We start from the raw sequence: 21,858 nt of genomic DNA on the forward strand, positions 1-21,858 counted from the left end.
ACCCCATCTTTCAAGAGCATCTTGTATATTGGTCCCCAAATAATAATGGCTCAAGCTCATTATCTTATAATCTGCTGGGTTAGGAAGAGCTCATGGGGAGCCAACATATGGATGTGCTTCTGAGCACATTATCAGCTGCAGTGCAGCAGCTCAGCCTGTGGCACTGAGCAGTGGAGTTGGGCACACTCTTTCCTCCTTGCCAATATGGCAATAATTAGGGCTGCTATGTGGCTCTGTAGATTAAAGGAACTGGGGGACCAAATTAATCCCAGGAGTAATTCAAGGAAGACAAAGGAGTTACACCAGGAGTCACGGCCCACTGTGTTCCACTCCTTAAAACCATTGCTTGAGAATATTAGTTATTTGCATACTGACGTCTAAGCTACTAAATAGTAATTAGGCAGCTACATGGGAAAGAATTACCTGATTAGGAGATGATTAATTAGTATCCTGTCAAGATATGATTATCCTGGATCTAGGGAATACATTGCATTTGTTCTTTGCCTCTTACAAGATGATGATGGCAGCATAAAGCACTTCTGCCTTAAATCCCTGAAAGAATGGCAAAAGAGCACAGACAGTAGCACTCTCAGTACCCAGGGATTTAATGAAGGTAGAAATATGCAGGACAGACTGACAGCCCTGTCCTGTCACAGCAGGTCAAGAACAGACAAGGAAACAGCTTTATAAAGAGCAAGAAACGTTAGACCCTACCTGCAAATCCCTCAAATACACTCAGTGCACCACTCCTGACGACAAGCAGCCTTACAGTGAGAGAGAAGCACTCTCTGACCCCTCTGTTTGGCAGTGCAGGCACCACACTTCGGGACCATCAGCTCCAAATCAAGCCTTGCAATTTTACAGATGCCTGCAGGGACTGGAGGGTAACAGCACGTGCACCTCTGGCCCCTGAGACACCAGGAAAAGTGAGAAGGGTCGATGTGATAGGGAGAGGCAAGACTTCCACCACCAGCTCCTTCTGGCAGAACACAGCTTGACATAATCAGTTAGAACATGCCTTTTGTACAAGGGTGCAGCAAACTTATAATGCCACCCTGTTTTTATAAAGTAGATTTGACACCTACCAACCTTGCCAGTCCAGCAGCTTCATAACCCAGTGCAGGTAAGCAAGAGAGGCACCATCACAACCAGAGCTTTGATCCTTTCCCTGGCTGAGGCAAGGGAGCCCTGCTCTGCTCTGCCTTTCATTTGGGTGGATTCTGCAGACAGAGGAACAAGGAAAAACACTCTGGAAAATTATCAGCCTGTGAAATTTAGTATCAAATTCCACCTACATGCAAAAAAGGACTGCTGAAGGTTACAGATGCTCAGATATAAAAGCTGGGCCAGCAGACAGGGCACCAGCTGAGACACAGGTACCCGTTCCCATTCGATGATGGACATCTGTGACCTCAGTGGTATGCAGTCACCTGGCTCCTCTGGAAACCAGTCTGACTCTGCCACCAACCTGGACCTTATCACTGAACAGCTCAATTTATCTTCTTCAGACTTGGATGAATAACAATTTTCTAGCTCCCAGAGAAGCTGCAACAGGAATTCATTAGAGCCTGTGAAGCGCTTTGGTAGTATAATAATGGAATAAGTATTGTAAATAGTTTTTATGCTAATTCCTTCATCTACATAACTGTGGCCGCAGCCTCCAGGAATTTAACAGATATATGGAATAAATCTCAGAAGTTACAAGCCTCTGAGGTACCAAGTTTGCAGATCATTTCCACATCTCCCCACCCGTGCAGGGGGCCACCCTACACTTGTCCCTCCAGGACAGGGGAGAGCAGCCTGCTGTGAGATGACGCTGAGTGAGAGCCCCAGTGCACAGAGTGTGGGAGCTGTGCTGCTTCACACATCTTTGGGACCAGCCTCGGGGGTGGCAACCCTTTAAAAATCCCCTAGTGACAAAGGCCATGCCCACCCAGCTCTCTGGGATGGAGGTGTACAGGCAGGCTTTCCTTGGCTGGCCCATTGTTCCAACTGGTGTCTTCCTACTCCTGTATGTGAATGTCATTAGTGCTTCTCACATTCCAACCCTCCCCTGGGCCAGACCCTTAATTCCAGATAAGCCAAAGCACTCAGGTGACCAGCCCCTTTGGAAGCAACAGGAATAAAGTTTCTGTGCACATTGGTGCCTCCTGGGTCTCCTGGCCACCACCTCCCTGGGAATGCTCAGCATTGCAGCCTGGGGCGCTGAGCACTGTGTTGAACTTTGCCTCTCTGTTACCCCTTAACTAGACAGCTCCCAATTAACAACTTTGTGTGGGCCCAACCAGCTCTAGACAATATTTTCAAATGTGACCACTGTGAAAGGAAAAAAAAAACCAGGTCAAGAGGATTATGCAGGGTGACTAATGATTGCTGCATGCTGGGCTGAGATGTGAAGTCTGGCTGTGTTTTCAAAGGTGCATAATAATATGTCCTTGTCTGACCTGTGGTGCTGTTGACACTTTTTTCTGAGTTGATGCCTTCTCACAAATCCCCATTAGGCTGGAAGCTTGAACGCCCACCATGAATGATTCCAGCAGAGTGCAAGGGCTATCAAACTTTGCAGAACTCCCATTTAAGTTTCACTTCATTTCTTAAAAGCCAGACAGCAGAGGCAATTATTGAACTGTCAAGGACTTCTGGAGTTGTTTGCTGAGGGATGTGGCTGCTGTTCTCAAGACTGTGGGGCAGGACATGTTAATTCCATGACAATTCTCTGGAACTGGCCAAGAGATAAGAGGAGAGGGATGCTCTGCTCAGTACAGCTGGCACATACAGTCAGGGGAATGTGCCCTGCCAGTCAGTTTACCATACAGACAGCCAGAACTAATAGTTTTATCCTTATTTTACCGATAGGGAGGACAACACGGTACGATGGAGGTCATGGTTCAGCTGCCCTTCCCAAAAATCACTGCAGGTTTGTAGCACTAAGAAAATGAATTCAGCTGTTTTATCTCCTGGTCCTGCATTTAGCATTATAGTCCCTCCATGTACACCTTTCATTAACAGGGAAGCTGGAATTAATTTTTCTTAGCTGACAAATGTTCATCAGCCTCTCCATCCTGGTCACAGAAATGTGTCCCTTCCTAGCTACAGAAACTGGAAGAGAAGGCAACTCACCTACAGCTATAGAGGAACTCTGGGGCAACAAGTATTGCAGCAGCCTCAGAGAATCACATAAAAAAAGCCTTTTGTTTCTATCACAGTCCCTTCATGGCTAAGACGATAAATATAACAAATGTAAACATACCAGGAAAAACATAACCTCTGGTTCAGCTTCACTTGTGAGCAGGATCTGAAAGACACTTCGTGTCAGACAGCAGGGACCAGCCCTTGCATATGGGCTGTTGGCAGCCTGGCAAAAGCCGGGTGTGATGACGACAGACTGGGTGATACCGGGCCCTAGACACGGAGCAGGGAACAGCAGGTGCAGATCTGCTGTAGGAGGCAAGACACCTTCAGCTGATCCGGCATTTTGTCAGAACGCCGCAGGGAGAACTCCCGTCTTCAGGAGAAACAGAGTTGGCCAGTGTGGGCAAAGCTGTGGCAGTATTAGCACCATCCAGACCTTTCTGAGACACCATCACACTGATTTCCTACCGCTTTGGGGTGATGTTCACATTTACATAAGTCATGGGGGAGGGCAGCACGTATATTCATCCCACAGTTGCCTTTAAAGTAAGGTCAGTTTTAATTCCCAAGCAATCCTACTCTGGTGAAAGGAAAGAAATTCCTTGCTATGGCAAGGGCAGAGCACTGTGACTGAAATGGTGCAGCCCAGGCAAGGCCTCTCACTGGAATCTTCCTAAGGCATTGCAAACTGCAGGTTGTAGAGGCTGGAGCTCCTCCTCACTCCTGAGGGACAGCACAGAATGTAAAAGAGGACCCATTTCTGCCCCATTGTTACATCTCTGCAATCACAGACTCAGAAGAATAATTTTGCACAAAATCCTTGATTTAGACCAACCCAAAAGCAACAAGAATACTTTTCTTGCTTTGTAAAGAAAAGCCCACTGGAGCTGGGAGACTGATTGTTCCACAAATCAATTCCCTTCCCAAGGGTAACATCTCCACTTGCTCATTCCCGGTCTTTCATCCTAATTAAATAGTGATGTGAAGTAATCAGAAGCATTGTCAATTACTCTGGTGCTGCACAGATACTTCTGAATATACAATATTAGAGCCAATGGAGAAGATTCCCACCCAGCAGCTGCACCAAGAGCAGCAGCTCAGGCTGGAAACATCCACTGAAAACCAAAACAGCCCAGGGGCCTGCAGTGCCCCATGTCCTGTAAAGAACAGGTCATGGGAGGGGCTCTCCCCGTGATAAACACGACCTGGCTTTCAGCAGGAAGCAAACTACCTCCAGTTACCTTTCACACTCTATTTCCATAATCTGTTCAGATTAAAACACTGAACTACTCTTAAACACTGATTCCTGCCCTTGACACTCCCCTCTCCAGTCTAATTAATCACGTTCAATATGGAACTGTTCAGATGCCATGAGAAAAGAGGTCCTGTGAGGCACAGAGTTGTCAGCAGGGGAGAAGCTCTGAGACCCCACGTCATCTCAGAAGCAGTTACAGATGGAGAATTACCTCAGGAAGCAGAAACCCGTGTGGTCCATGTGGTTCTTGTTACCCACTGGCTCTTGTGGAAGCGGCAGGAGCGCGAAGGCAGCCCCGGCCTCCCGGAAAGTGGGAGCTGGGGAAAGGATGTTGTGCCTCCCCAGGTGGCACATGCCAGTCCCAGGGAGCTGTGCTAACAGAGGTGAGCCCACAGCAGGTCACAGGGGATATCCTAACACAGTCTGAGCTCCTGGGAGCTTATTCAGGAGAGTCCTTCCTCCCTTGAGTATCGGTTCCTTCATAAGAGAGAAGACACTGCAGGTGAAGGTGAGTCCATACAGAATGCAAGTATCTAAGTCAAACTAAATCTTACCATTTCGTTCACTAAATATTGATATACTCCTACTAGTGCTGGTTTCTTCACTTTCCAGTCTCTTCCTTCTAAAATGAAGTGGCCCTGTCCTCGTAGGGGAGAGGCAAAGAAAGGGCCCTACATGACAGGCACTATAAAAATACAGTTGAGAGAGACTGTCTCTTCCTGCAAAGGTTTTTGATCTAGTAAGACTACACACGAGCTAGAGGAAAAGAGGAAAAGCATGTCCCTCAGCAGCACAGCAAGTAATGCCCTGGCCCTAAGTCAGGAAACATCTGACAATTTGTTTACGGGGAAAAATTAGTAACCTCCAATAACTGGAGAGAAAGTGCTCCAGGACCTTCCCCAGCCCCAGGACTCTCCTTCGTGAAGCACGTGGGTCAGTGTTATCCAGCACATTTCACTGCTAAAACTCTTCTTTGTAGGCCAGCAGGAGATCAGTGACTCTTGGCAGGGCATCTTCAGTGATATCCGAGTACAAACTCTTTCCCTTTGATTCGAGAACCACGACACGACACGGGATGTCTCATGATTGCAATGTTTTGTCATGGTGCAGTAATCTGAGAAGTCTTACTCGAGTTTCTTAACAGGCAAGGAATTGTACCTGACAACAGTTGAAATCTGAATTTACTGTACAAAACTCCCTTTTATAATTCCCCTGTAATATCTCACCATTGGCTTGGCAATGAGACAAACAAAGATTTTAAGTGCAGCTTCAAAACACAGCAGAAAGAGAAAGCTGGTGATTTACTCTTTCACTTAACTGACAGGTTCCCAGGTGAGAAACCTGTGTCAGCTCCCGCAGCTACACAACCCTGCAAAGTGTGATTCATAATGGGATGGTTGTTGATCCTTGTGCTGAAGAGTTCAGAGGTATGAAAGGCAATATTTATCCATTTGTCTCACAAAATACTGTGCATTACTGATTTCCATAAAAATCAGATCTCAGAGGTGCAGTGAAATACTGACTTCATTCATTATTCAGGTCCCCCTCCTCCCTTTTTCACAATAACTAGACTATGAAATATTCTGAGGAGCGTAACAAGAATCCAGTGGAGCAGAGATCCCAAGAAATACATTAGTCCAAAATGTACAGTTTTATGGCAGAGACCTTTTAGAGTTCTAACTATGATAGGCTATTTAAAATTCTGAAATTCTGAAACACAAAAGAGAACCTTGGCAAAGGTGAAGCTGTAAGAGCTGGAAGGAGGGATAAATATGGGAAAAGCTCCTACTGTAACAGTCTCAAAAGCTTACAAGGTGGGGAAAAAACCCCCAACCAACCCAGGTGGAACATAGGCTTGCTTTTCTCATGTTCTTAAGTTGATTTTCATCATGTTGAGTTCTTAGCTCAACACCCCTCCCCATTCTGGACAGGCTCCCATCTTCCATGCTCTAGACTTTTCCATGAGTGTGCCTTAGGGCATTGTAACCATATGGTCCATCTCTTGATGGAAGGCACATGGCCCAGTTCCCCCCACAAATGTTCCTCAATGACATTAACCTTCAAGGACACAGAAATTAAAAACTCATTGAAGCCACAAACACCCATAATTTTTTCAACATACACATGCCAGTAATAAAGGCAGAACTGTTACAGATATAGGAAACTTCTTGTGGAGAATATATAAAAATACTCGAGGTTCTGTCTGTTACCAAAACAAGCCAAACATCCTCTCTGCTGCTGGAAGCAGGTGGCAGCAGATTCAGTATGTGTAAGTTAAGACATTCCTCCCATTTTAAACTAGGTCAGGTTTTGTATACAGTGCTATACCAAGGTCAAGAAAGTTTACCTGAGTATTGCACTATTCTATAAAAAAAGATGGCCAAAGCTCTACTGTATTTACACCATATTTATGTATTTGATGTATCTATAAAAGTGTGAAGAACCTGCAAATTTTCTCTCCTCCAGTCATCAACCTGCTTGGCTCTAAGTGGTGCTGCACAAACACACACTGAGAAAGCCTCTTCCCCAAACAATATCCTGAATGACCAGAGACTTATGTACAAAGGTAACAAACCAGCAGGATTCCCACCAGGGCTGTCTCCTGCAGACTCTCGGGCTCCACAGCTCAGGACAAATCAAAGCCTCTTGCAAAGTCAAACAGTTTGTTATCACAGCCCTATTTACACGGGCTGGCACGAGCTCCAAGGAATCACCCTTCTGGATATGCCTTTTTCTGCTTTATGCATTCCCTCTCCAAAGCCTTCCCAGGCGTGGTGGATGGAGCCTGGGCTGCCAGGTTCACACTGTCAGCCCAAAACCCTCATCAGCATTTGCGTCAGCCCTGTATCAACACTGCCATGGTTATATTATTGTTCCAACTGAACCTTCCTAGGAGCCTATCATAACACTGAGTACCAAAACAAGCCCGGGGTCCAGCGTTCACATCCACCCAAACAGGCTGCTCTGTCTCATGGCCCGTTCCCCAAGTGATGCTGGAGTCAACTGGGTGATTACAGTAATAACAGCCTGGGAAAAAAGGTGAGCCAAAGAGCAAATCTGGCAAATTAACTCCTAATTAACAAGGCCTCTCAGGGGACTAATTAATCTTTCCTGGATTTCTGTAAACCTAGGAAAGGTGACAATTGACAGTTTATTTCCTGTTTCTCATCTGTTTAGACTGCAGCTGTCGGAGCATGGACGGTTTGACTCTACTATAACCTGTCCCTGTACCCGGTGTCACTGTGCCACCAGCACCAAAACCAGACTGGACCATGTCAAATGCAAGGAAATGATTCCTCTGATCCACTGAGCTCAGGATGAACTTCAGCAGCCTCTTGCTGGCACGTAATCACTCAACAGAAGCTGCATTTCTCTGCATCCCCATTCCAGGCAGGGCCTCTGTGTCCCTGACTGAAAGAAGGTCAAATAGCCCATATCTCTTCTTAATTTTTAATCGCAATTTCATGCTGTTATTTCAGCTGCTGGAGGCAGTGTAGCACAAATCCCCCAGGAGTAATTCCTAGATACTCTCTTGTAGGCTGGCCTACTTTTTCTTTCTGTTCAGTTACAAATTGCTTCTCATAGCCCAGATGTGTGGCAGTGCTGGCAAAGCTGCCTCCTCCCAGACAAATAAATTCTCCACTGCAGCATGTAAAAAAAAAAAATTAAAAAAAAGTCACATTTTGATTTTTCTCCAGTTTCTAAAAATAGACCAGATAATGGAGATCTCATTTTTAGCTCTGTGGGCCCAGCTGAGTAGGATGGTTTAATTTTAAACAGTTCTGTTGCCTCTGATAGAGGACAGTGCCACGGTTCCCCTGTGACACCTGACTGGGGCTGAATCCTGGCCAGGAGAACCAGGGGGGAGACACCTGAGCAGACAGGACAAAGACCACGTGGTTTTGTGGGACTTTGGGCATGGCAAGAGCTGGGTGTGACCTGAGAGATGAAGGACAGGGGAGAGGTGTCCCAGAGCTTTCATAACTAGGAAAAGCTTCAGGCAATGCCATGAGCTGAGCGGGTCATTTGAGTGGCAGCTCTTGAGGCTACTGAAATAATGCATTTAACACTAAAATACTGTGCCAGTACAGCAGCAGCTGTGTGGCAGAAATGACTCCTGTAAGATTTCACCTATGGAGGAACGGTTTTACATAACTGGAAAATTTTTAGCCTTATGTGCAGCTCTTCTGTTTTGAAAAAAACGAGAGAAGCTGCCTCCAAAAAACTACACTGCTCTCAGTTTGGTCAGAGGGTAGAAGGCAGAAAAGAAGCAGTCAGATCCTTTTTGTTTGCTTGTGCAATGAGGGATTTCACCGGTTTTATTAGCTAGAACATCCCTTTGTGGCTGGCTTTCTCTTTACAGCTTCATAACAACCTGGAATCTTGGCTTTATAAACCAACTTTCACACATTTACACAGAACTTTCTGCTTCTGAAAAAACAAAGCAAACCCACAAACAAATAAAAAGAAAGCAACCTATTTAAACCAGTGCTATTACTGAAAAAGAAAGAATTCCTTGTATTTCAGTTTCACAGCCTTCCCCCTGAAAATAATCCAACAATACTCTGTGTCCCACAGTCTACCACAAATGCAGCACAAATTTCCCCAAACAGCATGGAGAAAAGATATGAAACAGAACAAGAATTAAAAAAAAAAATAAAAATCAAGAAAGAAAGAGCCAGTGTCAGTTTATGAACTGGAGGGCACAGATTGCCCAGTCACACAAGTGTCAAGAAACCCACTGAATGCTGTGTGTGCCCTGCCCTTATGCAGCTACATGTATTACAGATATTTTGGTATTCCCCAAAGGCTGAATATCAGGGTCAGGATTCCTTCACCACCCTCTGACTGAGCAGTTGCATTTCTTTCACAGGAACACAGTGCAAGGGGAGTGCTTTCATAATATTCCTTTTGCTTATGTTGTTAAGAATGCTGCATTCAAAACACCACAAATAAGCGTGGACAGGTTTTCAGTAGGTCAAACAAAAGGCAAAAAACACTAAACCACAAAGCCATACTTACCTGAAGGATTAAAGCAATAGGGATGTGACTTCCTTGATAAAAGAGCCCAACTTTTGCTTTCAGTCCTTTCACAGTTTCTATCTAAACACCGAGCCACAGCCTAAATTGGTTTATCCAGGGAGAGGAATATTTTGCCATGGCAACTGACAATTTCAGAAAAAAACACCCCCAAAACTGTGCTCTGTAAGAAAATCAGCAGATTAGAAGCTTGAAGATAACGCCTCGGAAATAAAAACTTGGGATGAGACAGAAAATGTCTATTAAACAGCAGTTCTGCCAAAGAGATGGGTGACAGGCTTTAAAATAAAGCTTCTGAATGCTTCACAAAACCCCACCTGGGCCACAGAAAAGAAAGAAATACTCAAAAAAAAAAAGGCGCCACAGATAACAATAAATGCACAAAATTACTTTCCTATGGATGTCTGGAAGGACAATCCTCTTGGAACTTCATCTCTGCTGCTGAGTCACAGCAAGGATGGCTGAACCAGGCAGTCAAACCTCCCCGTTTCAAACCACCCAGCCAAATACAGCCCTAAGAAATGGTAAATTTTGACTCTTTTGTGTTATTTTAACGTTTTATACCACAGCTGAGCGAAAACAAGTCAGGGAAAAGTAATTTTCCCTTTAAAAATGCCAGTGTGTGTGATGTTCCACCAACTCAAAAATTCAACCTGGTTTTAAAAAAGAAAATAATCCTCAATCTCTCTCATGGCTGTTTTTGGAGGAGTTGGCATTTATTTTGTTGGAAGATGCCTACCTGGCCCTGAGTGCAGAACTGCTCATTCTCAGGGCAGTATTTTGGAATCAGCTTGAGCAGCCAGAGAGGCAGTTTATTTTTATGCAGGTGTTTTGTACCAAGGACACTTATTTTTGCATGTATGCACAAACATAAAAAATACAATTCAGAATCTTGCCAGGTGAAATCAGGCAATTTCCATGTAAATGAGTCCCAAATGGGGGCACACTGTGCTCTTCATTGCTCTTGGTAATTGCTCACTGGGGGTTTCTCAGCAGTTGTAGTTAATGTTGCTTTTTGATGCTTCCAAGCATATATAGGAATAAAAATAGGAAAAAATATATGAGAATAAAATAGGAAAAAGTGAATTACTGAGAGTGTTGCCTGTAGAGGTTACAATAAACTTCTCATCATTGTGGACAGTGCCTTGCCTGTGTAAAATCTGCCTAGTCCTACCCAGGAACAGGGACTTTTTTCTCTCTATAACTGTATGACTGTGCTTTATCAAGCTTTTCTCCCACCTTCCCCCTCCAGCGAGGGATTCAGGCAACAATCACCTCAGGAACAACCCAAGGTGTTCATCCAACATCTGCCAGGGTCTAAGAAGTCTTTCTACTGATTTCAGCAGGAGCTGGGATCAGTCCTTAGGCTGGGCCTCCCAAAAGGTTTACACTGAACATAGTTATTTCCCAGGGGATGCAGCAGAAGCTGAAGGGAAGGAGAACCTGGCAGATTTAGGAGCACCAAATATAAAACAGACTTCTAGATTAGACCAGGAAACCCAGGGAAAACCTCCTGCTTGCCTTGGCCTATCCAAGAGAGGCAGAACATTCCAATTTGCAAACATGCACCCTGTGATCACCCAGTGGCATCAACACCCAGAGAGTGTCAAGCACAGGGAGGGTGCCTTCACACACAACAGACAGGGAGCATCTGCAGGGCTGAAAACACAATGGGAGCCAAGAATGACTGAGAGCATGTGGGTGGTGAAGAAAACTGGAGGCTGATAAGAAGAAGAAAAAAAAAAGCTTCAATTTGCTGTGTTTAATATTGCTGCTTCTAACTAAACAGGCTGTTTTTTCTCTTGGCTATGGGTTGAAAAGGTATTTCCACTTTAACCACTTCTTAGTCACTCTGCTAAGGCAGGAGTGTCTCAGCTAATGCTGCCACAGAGGGCAGGAGGAAAGATGTATTTCACATTAACAGATAGGCAACACCTGGGATTAATGTTAGGAAAAACAGTATCAAGAAAACCCTCCTGACAAATGAGGTCAATTATTCTGCCTGAGAACACTGTCAACTCAATGGTCGAGGTGGAGTCTTTGCTTCAAAACACAGCATGTATGAGGTGAAAATTAAAAATATTCTGGTTTCCCCACTAGATCTGATACTCTTCACTCAAACTTTGCCTCAGCTTCCAGAAGAACGAGTGGGCTCAGTACAGCAAGAGTGCACAGACCCAGAGCAAACTGTGTGGGAAGACACTTTGTCAGGGGCTCAGCACTGCCAAGCCTGCACCAAAGATAAAAATACATCAGCAGCTCTGAAGGATGAGTGGTGCTACCTGTACTGAAGAGCTGCATTAGCTTGTGGTGTCAGGTTAGTACTATGGTGGACACCACCCCAAACTGGGTAGAACAGGCTGCTGGGAAACCAGAAGTGATAAGTCAGGTTTTCTTGGGCTCAGGTAAGATTTGATGTCTTTGCTGGCTCCTCTCTACTGAAGTGACCCAGAGGGGTTTGTTCACCAGCAAACCGGCACTGCTGCAGCTGCTGGTGTGCCTGGCGAAAGGGATGTCCTCCTCAGTGGGGAAGAAAAGGGACAGCTTTATTTAAGAGATAAACAAGAAGAGAGCAGCAGGTCTGAGTTCAATAAAACAGTCAATGCTTTCCTGTACTTTGCTTTTCAATAAATAGCAAGAGATGGTACGATCAGAGATAACAACTGCAATCCCGGACTGCCAAGGAAGACCTGTGCAAACCTCTCCTCAGTGCAGCTGTGCCTCAGACTCCCACCTCTTTCCACAGCCTAATGAAAAACCCATTTAGATCAGTCTTTTCCCAGTGCAGAAGGGCTCCCCCAGCTCTGCTCTGACACAGGTACTAGCAGAGATCCTCGTGCAGCCAGCGAGGAAGGAAAACTTTTTTCAGAAGCTGGTGGGGGCCTCCTAATTGCTACTGGAAATATTTCCAAAGCAGCAGATCAGCTAGCAGCCCCAGCTCCATCCCAGAGGCAAACACAACTCATTTGTCATGTTTCAACAATTTTTCTGCTGCTCATACAGTGTAATTAATCACTTGGCGGGGAGGAGAACACACACACAGGACTGAAAAGGCAGCTCATTCTTTGACATGCAGCAATTGTCCTTTACTTTGTTAAGAGGCAGATTCACTCTCTTATTTACAGGTGAGAGTAGGAAAAAAAAAAAAGGTAAGTGGCAACTCAATACAGCAACAATGAAAAAGGAACAAACAGCTTTGTTTAAAACAAGGACCCTGCCGTTATTGTACCTCACAACATGCTCTTCCACTAGATTTGCATGTGTGGCTTTTGGGCATTGATTTCAGATGAAAAGGCAACTACTCACAAGTAAAAATATATGGTCTGTCCCTTCACAAGCAGCTGCTCAGGTAGGGACCCTGCTAGCTGGCGGTGAGAGGGTCCAAGACCTGTCACTTAATTCTCTCTTTTGTCATCTTTGGGATGCTCTAGAGTCAGGCTCCCTTTAAGTCTGAACAGACAAGATACATCAGGTGAAGAGCTGAACAAGGAGCTCCTGTTGCTGACTCCCTTTTCCCTAAGGGATGCTCAGACAGATGAGCACCTAGACCCAGGTCTCTGCTTCTCTGCCATGCAAACCTTGGCCAGGGAGATGCAGCTGCAGCCAGCCTCATTCCCTGAGTCCTGTGGCTAGTGCTCCCAGCTGGCCAGGTGCCCGGGAAGGCCTGGAGCCAGCCATTTGGAAATCCTAGACACAGGCACCCTGCTTTGTTTGAGCTGGCTGAATCTGGGTCTGGGCTTTCACACACATACTTCAGCTCTGGACTTCGTGTGGGTTACCATCTCCAAAAGGCTATCCAAGGGCTCTGAAGTGCTACCAGATGTTTGCCACAAAGCAAACTGGACTAGGGAGACTTTTGTCTCCCTTCAAACTGAAGCCAAAACAAGAGTTGGGGCTGTAGCAGCAAACACTGTGAAAGGAATTCAGGAGTGATAAATTGGCTTCTGGTAAATTCAGAGCATTTCTATTATCTCTCTAAAGGCTGTGAGAGACAGAAATTATACTAATAAACAACACTTAACTGAAGCAGTGCCTCAAATGGAGCACAGTCCAGACCTTAACCAAATCAACAGACTCTGAATTCACAGGCAGACAGGGCAGGTTTATTTGTAGGTCCTGTAGCTGAGGGGCTCTACAACTGCTGGCTCCTAACTGCAACCCCAGCCTCCTAAATTCCTGTGGACCAGCTTTCTCTGGTCCAAAGGGAAAACACACTCTTTGTAGGCTGAATCAATGCTGATGGAAATCAGTGGGAGAGGTCTCACTGAATGTAGTCATGTAGTAACTAAGTGCTGCTCTTTGCATTTGCATATCACACCCTAAGAGACCTAAGCTCAAAGGAAGAGCTCTCCATTTACCTGAGATGTCACTCACACAGCCTCTCAACATAGACCATTAGGAACCTTCCATGGAATGGTCTTTGCATTTTGAAGTGCAGATACAATAGTAATTTTTTTTCTCCTTTTTTAGACCAAGTTTTCAGACATTAAAAGTTTGGCAGCTTTTGCTCTCATTTACACTGAAAAAACCCCAAACAGTAAAAGCAGATAATTTCGAAAAAGTCAAATGAAATGCCCCAAGTTCCTGGTATCAGGGGATTTTATATATCAATTTAAATAAATTGCACCCAGTTGGTTGCAATAAGGCTGGAGACTTGGCAGTTTCTTCTTCCCCATTTGACTATACATATATAAACAGCTGGATCGGTGCAGCCCCTTACTGTGGCTCCTGTCACCTCATCCCACTTCTTGGAATTACCTTCACCTCTTCAGTTTGCTGCCTGTGGGCTTCAGAAAGCTACAACAGAGGGAGTGGGCATTTGGGAGGGGAAGGAAAAATGAAAGCAGGGGACAGAGGGAGTAATACAGGACAAGGATAAATCTCCCCTTCTTCCTCACAAATCACGCTGTGAATACAGAGACAGCATAACAATGAACCAGCTCAGTACCTGCCTTTGTGTAAGCACAACCCCCTGAGAGGAATAAAAAAGGGATGCATTCCCTTTTAAAGTATCTATTTGTGCCATCGCAGCAGTTGTATCCTTCTGCTGCCTGAGAATTTGACCTCACCTGAGAATCAGACAGACATGCAAAGGGTATAATGGGATGAAAATCAGATTAGACAGGCAACTACCATTTGTGCCATTGGGAGCTGTCCATAAATTTGACTACAGCACCAGGGATTCACACTCAATAAGGGCTGGGAGGTGCAAGGGCAGCTCGTATATTTTCGGTCCGTGTTTCCTTCAGAAGGGGGAACAACTGCCAGGAATGGTGATAATCTCAAATCCACCTGCCCCTCGATTCTCCTGTTTCATCAGACTGAGCACTCCAACCTCCTGCCATAGCAGAGGACCCTCAAAGGCACGCACCGAGCCTGTTCACAGCCTCTTCCCAGTCTTTAGCTGACATCTAGCGAACATTTTCCAAACTGCACCTGGAGGACCTGGAGATGGGAGACGGACCGAGCCCCTCTGGCGGGCGGCGGTGCAGAGCTGTGGGATAAACACGGGCTGTACAACAACGTGCACCGTTCCCTGTCCTCTCCCCTCCGTGACAGATCACCCTGTGGGAAGGTGGGGAAGGACCTGGTTCCGCTCCCAGGCTGCACAAATCCTGCTTTTCCCAAATTAAAGTGGGCAAACACCGCATTGACTCCACTGCAGTGGTGTCCCTCACTGCAGGGACCATACAGGGGGCTGGTGGACATCAGGAGGAGGGATCAGCAAGGCTTCCACCACAGCACTGCCACAGCAGCTCTTTCTGACCAGGGAGGGTCACCCTCTGCCCACTGCCTCTCCTAGAATCAAATATCCAGCACTCATCAAACTCATCAGCTGCTATCAGGATTAACAACCTCAATTCCCACCCTCAGGCTCTCCTGGAGGACAGCTGGCAGGAGAGGTACAGTTTACAGCCAATCTCAAATTTGTCTTCAAGAACTGTCTCTCCCCAGTGCATCTTTGGGTGACAGCAGATGTGAAATCCCTGAGGAATAAAGACTCAGTGCCCATATCAGCAGCCTTCAACGAGTGTCAGATCCAGCCTGCAATGTCTACACAGCAACAGGGGAACATCAGGAGTGTGCAGAGAGCCCAGTTTAATTTTATAGCCTCTATCAGCTACTGCAGAACAGGGAGTTTGGTTTATGGTATCTATTAAGGTAACCAAGCAACAGCATAGTGGGTATCTATGTCATCAGTTACAAAGAACCAGGGGTTTACAAACAAGCAGAGAGTGGTGATGGACGCTGAGGGGAAGGAAATGTCTCTGTGCTTTTTGTATGAACACTGGAAACCATTCTGTATAACACCATGGAGTGGTGAAACACCAGCATGCTCATCACATGTCCTTCCACAACACATGAGTATTGTTCTCACACTTCACCACCTGTGAAGGTAAAATGCTTTCCCTACTGACTTCAGGATCAATTGTAGTCTCATTACACCACTGACACACAATCCTTGTCTGAATATACAATGCTAACTGCACTTTAAATCTTCAGGATATACATGGGTGGAGGTGATTAAAACCAAAGTAAAGTGAAGGAGAGACAAAGAGATGCTTAAAGGAAAATTTCAGACTGCTTTTCTTGTTAGACTGCACAGACACTGTTAAACTAAGGATAGCAATGAAGACATTTAATGGTTTGAGAATATGCTACACCCACCTGCCAAAATACTACCAAAATTTCCAAAGGTGTATTGTTTGTGCCTCCCAACAGCTCGAGTCCCTGTTCATTATCTGCAGAAGGTCCCTGAGGCCTTGTTCACCTACAAAGTTTGACTGATCTAATTAGACACAGATCAGTGTTTTGCACTTGTGAGGTGCCAGCGAGCTGGTACTGGTATCTGCCTTCACAGCCAAGAGGCCTGCAGGAGTATCACAATCCAAATGCTAAATACTCTCACACCAGCTGACAGCTACCCCGTGTTAAATGCAGATAAATCAGAATGGATGGTTTGCTAACAGTCGTGAATCTGGGAAGGAAGAGTTAATAGGCCAAGTAAAACAGCATTTACAAGGACACAACTACACATCACTCCAGAGGCTTCCTCAGCCCACTAACATGAGACAGAATTAGTGCTTCTCTTACCTGGTAATAGTAATCAACATACTGTGGCTCATAGTGTTGAGGCTCAGAGTTTTCAGGAGACAGGACATCTTTCAGTAAGTCTTCACAGCCTGGCAAAGAGAAATGAGAGCAAATGGTCAAGGCTGAGAGTTCATCTTCCCAGACATTGCACGGACAACGGAGGAAGAAACACAGGTTTGTAGCCAGTCTGTATGCACTTGGAAGCCAGCTCTGGAAAATATTTAAACAGCTGTAACAAAGCTCTGCCTTTAGAGTTCTGTCCAGCACATACTCAGTGTGTAGCACTTAGAGAAGTGCAATTCCATTAATGCCAACTCTCAGCACAGATACACTACACAGCAATGAAACTGGGAGCTGGACATTGCTTGGCTTGGTGAACCATCCTGCAGAACAGAAACCCAGCCCTGACCAACCCAAACTCTGAAGTCAAACCCTGGATTTGCAGGCTTGGCATGAGCTAGTGACTGTTGCACATTAGTGTCAGTGCAGCTGCTTCTAATTTTCTCTAGTCAAAATGACAATGGGGCAATACCTAAGTGTCACAAATTCCCCTTCACAAAAAGCTCTGTCACCAAGAGTTTAGTGTTTGGCAAGCAAGTATCTATGCCCTGCAACTGGAGATTTCCAGCTTCCGTGTTTGCTTTTGTTAACAACCACATTAAGAGCTGGAAAAATCAATGTCTGTGTTTCCCTCAGTCCTTCCCTCATCTGCCATCCAGAGACAAATATAGAAACACTGAAATCACCAAACGCCTCGTTCCCCATTAATTACCAGTGGCTGCACTTGGCATGGTGAGCAGCACAAGGCAGGAATGTCAGGCCAGGTTATTTCAGACTGTGTGAAACCTTCTCAGCATGTGTTGTACACTACTCTACTTGGAAGCTGCAATTATCCAGCAGTTATCCCTCCCTTCCATCCCATCACCAATGCAATACATTTGGCTGGGACGTTACACACCAATACCCTCTCAGGAGGCAGGTGAGCCAGAGGAAACAGGGTAGTGTAAGAAAGTGTGAACTGCACAGGTTTATACTGTTAGCTGATCTTCTCTCTTGGTTTTAAATACAGCAGTAACATCTGTAGGGATGAAGATATGTTGTGGTTAAGGAGAAGAGTCCTTTACAAAGGAAAGAAGCACTTGAAAAGCCAGAAAAGGTGAGCAGAGATGCAGGAAGCCTAAAATGGGGGACCACTATGTTGTCCCTGTCTCCCACACACAGGCATACGTTGGAGGCAGCACCTGGTGAACGAAGCCACCACTGAGATCTCAGGAGTGACACTTGGACAAGAGGCAGAAGGACTTTTTCCCTTTTCCAGCTTCTGCAGCAAGGTGAGATTCTGCCAAGGTACTGAACAGAGAAAAAAATGAAGCTGTTAAATGCACACTTTGCTGGAGAAGTTCATGGACAAAAATGGTGTGTCAGGGTCACTTCCCAAAGAGGAGCTCATCTGGGACTAACAACCTCCTGGCTGACAGGCACCAGATGTTAACCTGGTTTGCCTAGAGAGGGCATCTTTCTACATAACCTGCCCTGGCTGTGACTCTTCCATTTCCCACCCAGCCACGACCCTTCTTTCCCTTGGCTTTAGCATTAAGTGTTCAGCCTGTGCCTGGCTGAGGTTATTCTCTAGTCCTCTCACAGAGGAGAATTCAATTTACGGTTTGTACCTTTTGACATTAATAACCAAAGCTTATTACTCATCAAAATGCCTTGTGCCAGCACCCACTGTGAGAGTCATTACATGTATGAACTGCTTTGCTAAAAGGTCTCTGCATGATATGGAGCAGCTACTCGTTAAAGTGAGCTACCCCCAGCAAAAAAAAGAAAATAAATGCCAAGTGCTGCACAGTAATGGGTGTAGATTAGTGTAATGAAGGAAATATGTTTACACTGTTCTAAAATTTCTCAACAACAGTATCTTCAGCCATAATTCCAAGCTTTATTTTCCTCATGCAGTTGTGCTCACAACAGTGCTTCTAGTTAAAGAGCTCTAAGCAGTCAATCTTCATTTGAGCCTGTTAGGTGAGCACCTTCCCAACCTTTTTGGTTTTGGGTGGAGAAAAGTCATGAAGGCTGTGGGTCTTCAAAGAAGGATTTAACTACCCAAAACAAGGGGTGTGAGATGTTTCTCCTGTGCCTCCTTTCAAAAGGCCAGCCAGACTGGTCTGTTAGAGACAGTCACAAACAGATCCCAGACCTCCAGGGTCCCAAATCTAGAGTTTAGCTGCAAGGTCCCCTGTGTCCCCTCTTTCCTGTTCAGTTCTTACCTAACATTACTCCTGATCACATTCTTTCATTTTCCTTGTCCATCAGGGTGGATCACTTCATGATAGCCCTTGGCCATTTAAATTCAAGCCTGTCATTTATTCAGGGGAGAAAAGCATTGCCTCCTTTATACCCAACCAGCTCAGAGGAAGCCCTCACCACTTCTTCACAAGAGCTCCTGGCACAGGCTTTTACAGCCTGATCCAGAACCACAATAATGATCAAGCCTTTGACCCATTTCCAGAACATCAACAGGTATTTAATCCAATTTGTTTACCTTGCTGCACAGCTGAAAATGGCCAAAGAAGCCAAATCTTGCTCAGGCCAAGTTTCTCTTGGCACTGACAGACTCAGGATGTAAGTTCATCTGAGACTATCTCCTCCTGCAAAGGTGACTTTTTGGTGGGGAGATGCCTCAGTGTGCAGCAGGCAGTGTCCCCTGGGCACTGCTTGGCATGGAAGCTGGCATGACAGCTTGGATCTCCTCATCCTCCAGGGAAGGTCTACATGTTATTATACTCCATAAAAAAGGGAAGAAGAAAAGAAAACACTGAGGCCATTTTCCCCTGAGATTACTAAACCACATCATTGCTACCCTGCAGACATCTGAACCTGTCCCAACATCCATCAGATCAATGGAAAAATGGCCACTGGCTTCAAGAATCTTAGGGCTGTGCACTGGTTTTACTCCTGTTAAGAACTGACTTTAAAGAATAATTTCTCTGTTGCTCTTCTTCCCTGTGAAAACACAAATAGGAATCTCTTCCCTCTGCAGGACTGTGGTACTGGTGTTTTCCTTGGGCCACTCCTTATCACCAAGGAGGTGGGTTTGGGCACAGTTGGACAATATATCAGCTTTCTTATTCTGTGTTTTTCTGCAACAATGCCAATACACCTCACCTTTTGCTTCCCTAACCTAAATACAATTTGAATTTTCCAGGTACTCTGAGAGGTTTACAAAAGGGGCATCACACAAAGAGGGAACACTGGAGTGCCTCAAATACTGTGCATATTCTTACCACCAGAATACATTTTGGCTTACTGGGAAATGCCAGGGAGCTAAATTAGTGTGTCACAGTCCAGACAGAAAACAACAATGAATCCAGGTTTACTCTGACAAATCCCAGTGTGGAAATACGGACAAAAACTGGACAGAGATTTGTAGAGGGAGCAGCCTGGTCTGGAACACGGAGTGCTCTCTGCTACCAGAGCCACTCCCGAGCAGAGCCGTGGTGCTGAGGCTGCAGAGCTGCCACGGTGGGTATGTCAAGCTGTGCAGCACTGGGCACCCAAGGCTAGAATCTGTCCAAAAATAACCCACTGCAAAGGAGGAAAGGAATCCTGCACTGAGATGCCCCATTATTTCTATAACTTCATTTCCCAGGAAAAGGCAGAACTGAAAGCCACTTACATGGCTGATTAGAGACAGTTCATTTGGGTGTCTACAGATATTCATGTGCTTGATGTTCTCTCTCTTTTGCTATGTTTGGGAAAATTCCCCCCCAAACATTTTTGGGCAGCATTTGGTCTGTCAAAATTATCTGAGCTAAACCCTATTTATCCTAATACCACAAATGCACAAACAAACACAATTCATTTAGCCAGAACAGGGTCATCTTTAGCCCTAAGTAAAGATGATGAAAGCATTTTACAAGTCACTGAAGGGGAAGGCATGAACCTTTAACTTTGTCAGTTCACTCAGGTTGCTAGACATGATTATCTCATGAGATAATTTTTCAAATTTACATTCGCTGTTATTTTAAAAAAAATGGTTTTCACAGCCTAGCAAACAGTCAATTTGCAAACAGACATTCTGGCCACAAATAAACTTGATTTTAGCAAAGCTGTTTCCTGCAAATGCTCCAAGAAGGAGATTTAACCCATACTACATCAAGCAATTTTCACAGGCAATTAGGCAATTTTAATACTATAGGAAATCAAATTGGTTACCTAATTGAATGTAGTTGGTTTCTGGCATTTTTCCTAACAGCAATGGCTTTTTACCTTATCTACCCTTGGATCTTTAACGGTGTATTAGACTCATTTATGGTTTCAGGCTGTACTTACTAAAATTTAGTTTAAAACTCTCAAGTACTTTTAGGAGTAACCAACTTCAGTTCATTGAACAGCTATGGCTTAATTTACAACGGGAGAGCTCAGCTCTTCACATCTGCTGGCAGTCCTCCTCCCTGGAGCCACCCCAAGCACCTCTCCTGTCAGTAAGTTATTCTTAATAAAATGGATAGAACCATCAGATCATCTCCAGTGATGGCCTACTGTGAAGTCTGAGATCTACAGCACGAGCCTAAATGGGTTCATCAGGACTCTGGGGGTTTCTGCAGTGCTTTACTGAAATTCCCAGTGCAGCTGCCCTGTCCATAATACAAATACTTCTGTCTGGCAAATAAACTCCCTTTTATATAATTGCAACACATCCATCTCTTACTCCATGCTGGATCTTCAGGGTAAAGCTGGTACAATACTTTTCTCAGCTATGGGACTGCAAATTACATTTTCATTTTAGTTGAAAAAGATGGTCAGAACTTGGCAGTGGTTTTGTGAGAAATATGTTTGTTTGGAGCATCTCAAGGAAACTATAAAAGCATATTTAAAAAAAAAAATCTCCAATGAAACAGAAGGGCAGAAATACTCTGGAAAACTTTGTTTTGAAAAAAACCCATCAAATTTCATATTTACTATTTTCTTTTACAGTCCAAATAACCTGTGACAGTCTGAGCTGCCAGAACAGCCAACATCCCTTCTGGAACAGTTCTTTAAAACTTTGGGCAAATCGGTATCCTCGGAATTTTCATCAAAATTGCTAGGAACTCACAGAGAAACATCTACTTTTTATCTGCTCACACAAAGCCTGCTTCTAGAAGCTTTCCAGCCAGCTGCAGTAATTAGCTGCCTAAGGATCTAGGGAGGCACAGAGATGGATTTTTGCAGGCACATAATGGTCTGTGTTACTATTTTGAAGATTCAAGGGTTGCTATTGCTGCAGGTGGGGAAGTGTATAAATTCACAGCTGTGCTTCTTCCCCCCGTTCATGAATATGAAGGAGCTCC

General features: G+C 44.9%; 1 protein-coding gene across 3 annotated transcripts in view; it reads right to left on the reverse strand.

Annotated features, from left to right (window-relative positions):
• Window positions 1-21,858, reverse strand: part of RAB11FIP4 (RAB11 family interacting protein 4) — a 113,253-nt gene that overhangs the window by 50,501 nt on the left and 40,894 nt on the right. For all 3 annotated transcript variants that reach the window (XR_001874266.1, XM_017812111.1, XM_017812112.1), the window contains exon 3: window positions 16,523-16,611. Coding sequence is in view for 2 of the 3 variants with exons in the window: in XM_017812111.1 (XP_017667600.1) it covers window positions 16,523-16,611 (89 nt within the window). In the remaining variant the exon portion in view is untranslated. The remainder of the gene's footprint in view (window positions 1-16,522; window positions 16,612-21,858) is intronic.

Source organism: Lepidothrix coronata, unplaced genomic scaffold (genome assembly GCF_001604755.1).
Source record: "Lepidothrix coronata isolate B3197 unplaced genomic scaffold, Lepidothrix_coronata-1.0 Scaffold34, whole genome shotgun sequence".
NCBI classification, from domain to species: Eukaryota; Metazoa; Chordata; class Aves; order Passeriformes; family Pipridae; genus Lepidothrix; species Lepidothrix coronata.